This window comes from Dasypus novemcinctus, chromosome 21, assembly GCF_030445035.2.
Source record: "Dasypus novemcinctus isolate mDasNov1 chromosome 21, mDasNov1.1.hap2, whole genome shotgun sequence".
NCBI classification, from domain to species: domain Eukaryota; kingdom Metazoa; phylum Chordata; class Mammalia; order Cingulata; family Dasypodidae; genus Dasypus; species Dasypus novemcinctus.
The window spans coordinates 55,020,317-55,029,618 of NC_080693.1; the positions used below are offsets into that span (position 1 = coordinate 55,020,317).

The 9,302-nt window shown below is 49.5% G+C and overlaps 1 protein-coding gene across 3 annotated transcripts in view; it reads left to right on the plus strand.

The window, feature by feature from the left end:
• The window catches only part of MRPL27 (mitochondrial ribosomal protein L27), a 5,151-nt gene extending 529 nt beyond the window's left edge, over positions 1-4,622 (plus strand). The window contains exons 2-5 of one of the 3 annotated variants that reach the window (XM_004446562.2): positions 591-753; positions 1,473-1,604; positions 1,938-2,005; positions 4,204-4,622. In XM_004446562.2, the coding sequence (XP_004446619.1) occupies positions 663-753; positions 1,473-1,604; positions 1,938-2,005; positions 4,204-4,410 (498 nt within the window). In that variant the 5' untranslated portion in view covers positions 591-662 and the 3' untranslated portion in view covers positions 4,411-4,622. The remainder of the gene's footprint in view (positions 1-590; positions 754-1,472; positions 1,605-1,937; positions 2,006-4,203) is intronic. The other 2 variants (XM_058284004.1, XM_004446563.3) reach the window with 2 other exon arrangements.
• Positions 4,623-9,302: the final 4,680 nt, after the last annotated feature.

The window sequence follows — 9,302 nt, forward strand, 5'->3', positions numbered from 1 at the left end:
TTTCTAGTAGGCGAGCCAGTAAATAAATAAACAAAATGGATGTAAATTGTGACAAATGCTGCCAAGGAAACAGGAAAAATATGTGTATCTTTTTTTAGACTGGGTGGTCCGGGAGGTCCTGTAAGGAGGACTTAACCATGTAAATTAAGACCTAAAAGATGACAGGAGGCCTAGCCCTGTATAGAATGAGCGCCAGGAGAGTGGCTTGACTGGATTTTACATTTTGAGATTCTGGTGTGGATTTTAAAAGGCTGGAATGGAAATGAGGAAACCAGGTGGGAAACATAGTAGCCCCAGTGAGTTTGAACGGAATATGTGATGTGAACAAAGGGAAAAAATCTGCAAAGACTCCTTGGTTTCTGCCTGAGCAACTGGATAAACAGTGGCACCATTTACTTTCAGAGGGGTGAACAGGAGTAGGGTGAAGGGCAAAGTCAATGAATGAGATAAGGGAGGTAAAGTGAAAGCCCAGCTTCCGAACTTAATAACTGAATGAACAAATAAGTATTTGAAAGTAGGTAGATTGTGGTGCTGGGTGTTTAACATATGTTTCTCTTAAGTCCCTATCTCTGTTCTTTTACCCGAGTTAGTCCCTGCTCTCAATGAAACTTCAGAAACTGAGGCTCCAGAGACCCATGAGGCTTTTCTAAAGACCCCCTGACATGTTCCTGATTAACAATGGCTGTGTCTGGAGACCTGAAGGCAAGGACTGCCAGCCCTGGGCATGTTATACAGCAAGCGGCCTTCATCTTGGTTAATATGAATTTCAGTTCATTTTCCTTTTTAAATAAATCCTGTTGAGCACTTTGGAATGAGTATGGAGAGGTCATATTAACAAGGGCAGGGTGCTGGTCTTCTTGGCTGGGCCTTTGCTTATTGGGCTTTGGGGAGAAAGGGCCCAGTCTTCTGAAGTGGCCAGGACCCTGTGGGAGCTGCCCTTTTTATTTACAAGTATCTGATATGTTGGTGTACAGTGGATGAGTAGAGAGCCAAGAGAGGGGCTTATGGTCGGTAAGGCCAAAGCAAAAGACTTTTCTCTGGGTGTCCTCTTGCTGGGCTCTCCCAAGTCTGTGTTCTGGTATGTCCATAGTACATGGAGCCTTGAAGGCATATAGTGAGTGAGGCTGAAGCAGGCAGCCCTATGATGTCCTCTTGTTGGTGTCTTCTCTTTCCCTCAGCAGGACTGAATGTCAGGACCCAGGGCACATGGTGTTTATATATATATTTTTTCCATTTATATTTGCCTATCCACTGACCCTACCACTACCACACAAAAATACACACCTCACCCAGTGCTTACACCCTGGACAGTACAAGGAGTGAGTTGTCTCCTGCCTTGGGAGAAGGCCAAGGATTTCCAAATACTCCCTGAAAACCAATTCATTCAAGTGACATTTTCGCTCCCCCTCACACTCTTCCTCACCACCCCTGCCACTGCCTCCCTTGACACCACTTCTGTTCTCTTTCTGCAGTGACAACCCTGTTGAACCCCCCTCAGGCTACAGCTCTTACTGTCAGATATGCATCCAAGAAGACAGGTGGCAGCTCCAAAAACCTCGGTGGAAAGTCACCAGGCAAACGCTTTGGCATCAAGAAAATGGAGGGTGAGGCTTCCATTTCCCAGCTGTAACCTACCCTGCTGCCCTTGGTGTTCCTTTGAAGGCTCTATACTCTCATCTTAGCTCACCAGAAGCATTTGGTTCAGGATTAAGGGGGCAGACAAGACCTGGGGAGGTGTGACCCTTGGCCATGTGACTGGAAGGAAGAAACTTTTGGGTGAGGGGACAGGCCAGCTTGTGCAGGACCTTCTGGGAGTTGTTTCCAGCCCAGAGTAAGTTCAGAGGTTGGCATGCAGCCTTGGGGCCAGCAAAGTGAGGACTGTCGTGCTGCCCTGATAATGGGTCCAGAGTCAGTGCACTTGTGGACTTCTCTTCTAGGTCACTACGTTCATGCTGGCAACATCCTTGGGACTCAGCGCCAGTTCCGCTGGCACCCAGGAGCCCATGTGAGTTCTCTGTAACCTCCTCTTTTTCTTCCCGAAGACCACCCCTCCCTGCCTTTAAGCACGGTAATCAGAATAACAGTTGCATTTATTGGACTTTTACCAAATGCTAGACATTATGCTGAGCCCCATTCCTACATTATTTTCTTTTTCTTGTGAGGTGTATATCTCATCTCCCTTTTATAGGTGAGGTGACGGAGACTTAGAGAATGGAGGGGCCCATGTGTCAGAACTGGGATTTGAACCAGGTCTGCCTGACTCACAGATCACCATGTTTTGCCTTAGTGTAGAGTTAACTTGGTTCCCTTAGTTCCCTTGTTGATCCCCAAGTTCGTAGAGGAAGAGATGCCTAGTGATATAAGGTATGTTTTGAATCTCGGGAAAATAGTATGTTTTTTTCATTTATTTCTAAGAACTCACCCTTTATGTAAACTTATTAGATGATATATAGTTTGAAATTAATAAAATATAATTCACTGTATGGGCCAGAAATTAGGTCCATTCAAGGCAGGATCCATTCAGTTTTAGCAAGTTGGGGTTACTCTATGAAGGAAAGGAATGTTCTTTGTTCAAAGACAGAACTATACTCTTTACATTATTTTAAGTATTAATTTAGTTTACTATATCAGTTTGCCCTCTCCTCCTCTGTGTTTGGTAATTTGAGTAGACATAGAAAGGCTGACAGTAATCGGTAATTTCAAAGATGCTAAGTTGTATGTGGATTAATTTTGTATGTAGTAGCTTGATTTTTTAGATATTGGTTGGTTGGCTATGTTAACTTCCTGGATTTGCTGAAATAATACCAACAACAACAACAAAAAACAAGCATGTTTTGAGCACGGCAGTATTCTGAGCTCAAGACGAGCCTCTAAAGTTGTTAAGATTATTCCTATTTTGCAGGTGAAAAGTATGAGATATTGTCAAGTAGAGAAACTGGCCCAAGACTCCGTAGTCATAAGTAGTAGTACTGGCATTTGAACCAAGCATCCTGGCTCAAAACCCCATTCCTTTAATGAGAAAGACATCATAGAAGAATGCTGGCCTACCTGGGTAAAAGTAGCCTTGCATTCAGTAACTCAAGTTCTAACAAGAAAAATAGGGAAACAGAAGTGGCTCTAGCAGTTCAGCTCCCATCTACCATATGGGAGGTCCCTGGTTCTGTTCCTTGTGCCTCCTAAAGAAGAGAGTGAGCTGGCGCTGCAGACACAAGAAAGCAGGGAGCAGAGGTTCCTATTGCCTCCTAAAGAAGAGGAGCAAGAGAGTGAGCTGGTGCGATGGGCAGGTGTGGCAGGCTGATGCAACAAGATGACAACAAGAAATAAGAAAAACCTTGAGAGACACAAGAAAGCAGGAAATGGAGGTGGCTCAAGTGATTAGGCACCTCCCTCCCACGTGGGAGGTCCCAGGTTTGGTTCCAAGTGCTTCCTAAACAAGGAAGACAAACAAACACAGCAAGTGCAAACCATGGTGTGGCAGGAGTGGATACATAAGTAAATCTTAAGAAAAAAAAGAAAGCTATAATATTAAACACTGCGTACACTGCCTATAGAATATACAGGTTACTTAATCTTTGCTTTGTATTTCTCTTCTGAAAAATGGAGTTAAATAGTACCCACCTCACAGGTAAGGATTAAATGAGTCAATGCATATAAAAATTTACACATAGTAAGCACTGTTAAGTATTTAGCTAATGTTATTATTACTGTTTTATTAGCATATGCATTATCCATATAGCTTTGGCCTATACTTTTTCATAGAGCCTAACTTTATACATGAATGTGTACCAAGCTAGTGTTTGATGTGACAACTCTGGTGGTTTTTAAGTCCAAGTGAGCAAGCTCCTGGAACAATGATTTGGGGCCTCTCTTGGGCCTGTTTGGGATCTTCCCAGTGTGTCTTCTGACCAGCTGCACAGAGAGAGCTACAAGGAATCAGCCCTCTAGGACCGAGCAGCCACCATGATTGGCTGCTGGAGATTTCTTTTCCCTTCTCAGTCATGGAGTTAGAAAGAAGCAAAAGGCAAGGAAGTACCAGGCAGTGGAAAAGGGAGCCCAAGATGGAACTTTCTGAACCTTTCCCTGCTGCCCTGCTGCCCTGCTGCCCTGCTGCCCAGGGTCTGAAACCTTGTCAGAATTCTGCCCTGAAATCCTGGGACAGATTACTTGGCTGGCTGTTTGGCTGACCATGTCTTTGTGTTACAGGTTGGACTGGGGAGGAGGAAGTGCCTGTATGCCCTGGAGGAGGGGGTGGTCCACTATACTAAGGAAGTCTACGTGCCCAGTCCCAGCAATTCTGAGGCTATGGATCTGGTCACCAAGCTGCCCAAGGGTGCTGTGCTCTACAAGACTTTTGTCCACGTAGTTCCTGCCAAGCCTGAGGGCACCTTCAAATTGGTAACCATGCTTTGAGGTCCTGATCAAGGCCACCAAACAGAGTCTGGAGCCCAGATGCCGGGAGAGGGTGATGCCAGAAGAGGTCAAGGATTGGGGGTGACGAAAGGCGTTCTGAGTAAGAGCTCTGCTTGATGCTGACTCTTCAGGAGGCTCTCTGAAGTGATGGGCTTGGAAGCCCTTGGGGAACCTGACCTGGGGCCAGAAATAAAGTTGACTGGAGTCATGAATCTGTGCTATTTGGGGACAAATCTGAATGGAACTATTAATACTGATTTGGTGGTCCTTACCCATGTTCTTTGGTACAAACCTCCCAGCAGGTCAGAGTGAGATGAGAAGAGGGAGCTTTCTTTTGAGGAGGGGGTTACTTTGAAACCATCCCCCAGAGGGAAAGGAAAAGAAGTGCTTGTGCTTGAGTGTGTCACTGCTTTCCCCTCTTGGAGCCTACAAAAATCCAGTTACCAGGCCTGGGAGCAGTGGGCAGGAGGGGGCCTGTAGAGGAAGCAGTACAGTCATGCTCCTCTCCCGGACCATGTTCTAAGGGAGCTGGGGCTGCAGCCCCAGAGGTGGCCGTGTGGTAGACCCCGCTGTGCCTCGGGGCCCAAGGCAGAGAGGGCACTTGTGGGACAGCAGCAGACCCTCTTAGAGCTCATTCAGGCCCCATTTGCCTAGGAAAATGGGTCTTTCCGAAGATGAGGCAGAACTGGTGACAAAATGGGCTTCTCACCCACCCAGAGAGAGTCTTGTCAAACTCACATTCTCTTCTGGTTCTTTTTTGTCTCAAACCATAACCAGCAGTGTTTTAGTCAGGGTTCTCTAGGGAAACAGAATCAACAAGAGATATCAGTAATATGCAATTTTATTATCACATGACCGTGGGGATGCACAAGTCCAGATTCCGCGGGCAGGCTACAACCAGGGGCTCCAGTGAAGGTCCTTGATGAGTTCTGGGAGATGTTGGCTATCCAAAGACAAGCTGGGGAATTCTCACTCACTGCTGGAATCACTTTCCCTTTTAAGGCATTAAACTGATTGGATAAAGCATCACTCATTGCTGATGGCAATCTCCCTGATTGACATAATTGTAATCAGCTATTTATGATTTACCACTGCAGTAAACTCAATGGTGATTATAAAGTCCATAAATGCCCTTGTATTACAGTTAGCCCAAATTACTGGCACCAAATTACTGGGCACATTTCCTGGCTGAGTTGACACAATAGCCTAGCCATCACAAGCAGCAAAGAATCTGACTTCAAGAATCTGGCTTGAGTAGGGACCTAGAGGGGGCCAGGGGAAAAGTCTCCATTGTCAAACCAACCCAAGACTTTTAGAGGCTGGATTTCAGAGTGGAGGGGCTGGGGGAGACAATCACTCCTGGTCATTGGAGGTAGGCAGTGTTGGCTGCAGCCAGAGAGAGGGACTTTGCAGCTTCCTTCCAAGGATTCCCCTTTATCTTGAAGGCAGATGCTTAAGGGAGTGAGGGTAGGGATATCGGAATGTCTTCCAGTTTTGAGTTCTGTCTTGAACTTGTCACCTTGTTATCTTGGCATGACCTGATTCTTCACATCCTACACATCCTTGGCAAAGGTAATGTGGGGATTGTTGAGGTTTTATTTGACTTTATTCTGCTTGAGGTCTCAGGAACCAAGGTCCAGCTGGACTCGTCATCAGGCAAGCGGGGATTGGTGAGGGCTGTCTCCCCTGGCCTGGTGCTGTTTCTGCCAGTCCTCTGGAGAAGCAGGAAAGGGCAGGGTGGGGATGGTTGCTCCTTCCTATGCAGTGGTATTTTCCTGAGCAGGGTAGGTAGCTGCTTCCTGACATGAGCGAGCGGTTAGCTGGTGACACGCCCTAATGACGTGGTTGAATCAAAGCCTAATTTTTTTTTTTTTTAGATTTATTTATTTAATCTCCCCCTCCCCTGGTTGTCTATTCTCTGTGTCTATTTGCTGCGTCTTGTTTCTTTGTCTGCTTCTGTTGTCGTCAGCAGCACGGGAAGTGTGGGCGGCGCCATTCCTGGGCAGGCTGCACTTTCTTTTGCACTGGGCAGCTCTCCTTATGGGGTGCACTCCTTGCGCATGGGGCTCCCCTACGCGGGGACACCCCTGCGTGGCAGGGCACTCCTTGCGCGCATCAGCACTGCGCATGGGTCAGCTCCACACGGGTCAAGGAGGCCCGGGGTTTGAACCGCGGACCTCCCATGTGGTAGACGGACGCCCTAACCACTGGGCCAAGTACGTTTCCCGCAAAGCCTAATCTTAATTTAACCAAAGGCATTTCAGCCAAATCTAATACAATCAAAGGGTATCATGCCCAGAGGAACAGACAAGTTTACAAATATAATCAAATATCTTTTTTGGAATTCATAAATAATAGCTAACTGCCACACAACTGCTGTCTACGTCTCCTCTCCCCCAATGACTGGTCCCATCCTTCCCCTCCCCTGCTTTGTTTTCTTTGCTTTTTTTTTTTATTAGAGAAGTTGTGAGTTTACAAAACAATCATTTTTTAACATACAGGATTCCCATGTATCACCCCTCTCCACCACCACCTTGCATTGTTGTGGGATACTTGTTCCCCTGCTTTGTTTTAGACCCCCTTACCACACTAAGTCCCCCTACCTAGCTGCAGGACCTCAGCCCACACCACTTCCCCCATTCCCAGGTGGCAGCCCCAGGATCCCCCTCACTTTGTCCCCCAGACTCTTGGCTCCTTTCCACTGGCTGGACCTTGGTGCCGAAGTAGGGAGGGGGCCAGTCCTGGGGATCATGAAGGACAGCTTGGGATGAAGCTCGTGATGTAGGGCCAGTGAGCAAGACAGCAGAGATCAAACCCTCATGTCCCCCATGTCCCTTTCCCCATTCCTTGAGTCCTCTCCACCAAGTGCAAGACACCAAGCTCAGACCCTCAGCAGTTCTGAAATGCTCTTTCTGGCTACTAGTTCATTCTCTCATGATATATTAGCCAGCTCTGGTGACCTTCGTGAGAGTCAGAGAAAACCTGTCTAACCCCTGCCCCCTTAGGATGTGAAGTTGGGAGCTGGAGCCTGAGGAGGCTGCAGCTCAGAAGATTTCTTTTGCTTTCTATACCCAGAATTCCCTATGGGCCCACTGCTCAGAGAGAGGACTGACAGTACTGTGGCTGCACACCGCCCCTTACCCTGGGCCTTCCCCAGAGAGCCAGGCAGGGGGAGGGACTCCAGCTGCTCAGAAAGCTGGGAAAAGCCCTTTGTCTTCACCGAGCAGCTCACACAGTTTACCACTGGCCACAGGGAGGCAGCGGGCCAGGATGGTGTGGACACTTTGCACACTGCTGCACTGGCCCTGAGGGCCCCAGGTTGGAGGGTGAGGGGTCCACTAAACGGAGATTCCAAAGGGCCCTTCCTCACTCAGCAGTTGCTTCTTTCAGCCAGAAAGCAGCTGTCCACTTGGCAGGACTGGAGGGGAGAGGGGGTGTTTACACATTGGCTGGGGCTCCAGAAGTGGCGGAGCAGAGGACCTGGCAGCACTGGGAGTCCCGCTGGTAGAGCAGTAGCAGGATGGCCCTGAGGAAAGCCAGGGACGAAGCTGAGTGGAATTCCTGGCTGGGTCTAGCATTGTCTGGGCAAGCAAGAAAGGTCTGAGCCCTGGCTTCTTGCTGCCGCATCAGCTGTGTGGCAGAGACTTGTGAAGGGCTTTATCCCGTCTCTCCCTTGAGCCCAGGGAAGCAGGGGTGCGTGTAAGGGAGATTTGCCAGAGGGAGAGAGTTTGGGACAGGAAAGAACTTGTAGTGGAGCAGACATCAGCAACAGTGGCTCTGCGGAGGCAGGGGAGGGCCCAGGTGCCTGAACCCAGCCCCGACGGTTGTCCAGCCCTCTCCTGCTGTTCCAAGCTGTGGGATCATAGGACTGGGTACCCACAGGGAAGGGATGTGGCTCTGGGTGACCCTGTAGGTGAAGAGGCTGGGCTTTCGGCCTTTGGTGAGGACCCAAGAGTGTGTCTGCCCCACTCCTGGGACTTGGAGCAGCAGTAGGTACTCAGCAGTGGCCACAACTATGGTTAGAAGGCTGTTCATGGTATCAGCACGCAGCGCCCTGGGGAACGGCCAGGGCCAGCCCTTCCCCAGGTGTCACCTAGACCCTGGCCCAGAGGAGCAGCTCTCCAAGCTTGCCGCCTCCCCTTGCCACTGCTTTTCCTGCTCAGTGCCCTGCCATGCCCATCTGTGTGCCCGGCAGCCATGAGGGCACCTCTGCAACCTTCCAGAGAAGGGGCTGGTGGGAACAGTCTGGGCTGCTGAGCCTGACATCCAGCCAACTCGGATCTCTGCCCTTCTCAGCCCCAGACCCCTCCCCGCCCAGCTTTGCCCATCTCCACTTTCCATTGGCCCAGGGAACTGGGCTCTGGGTAGATTGGCTCTCCTCTGGTCTTGGCTCCCACCCCTTACGGAACCCTCCTGTCCATGGCTGCCGTGGGAATCAGGCATGCGGGCCATAAAACACAGAAGCTTCCCTGCCCAAGCTCTCCCCCTCCCTCCAAAGGAATTCATGTTCAGCTCCAGGGGCCCAGCCTGCCAGTGCAGGCCAGCACTCCTAGTCCTGCCTAGCCCAGGATCCGAACCCTGATCTTGACCCCAGGGGTCCAGCCAGGGGAGGAATTTCAAAGCAGCTCAAATCGCCCAAACCTCCAGGCTGAGCAAACTACAGAATGCTGAGCAGGCTGAGCAAACTACAGAATGCTGAGGGGTGGGGAAGCTACCCTCATACTTGACCTGACGGGTGGGGAAAGGACAAGCCTCTCCTCTGAACCTGTCGAAAGGTGTCTGATGGCTTGGTCCCCAGTCCTGCGCTTCTAACTCTGTCGGGGGGAGGGGGGGGTGGCTTAAAATTCAGTAGTTCTCAAAACGGCCTGCAAAGTAGGACCCTCTGGGGAGCT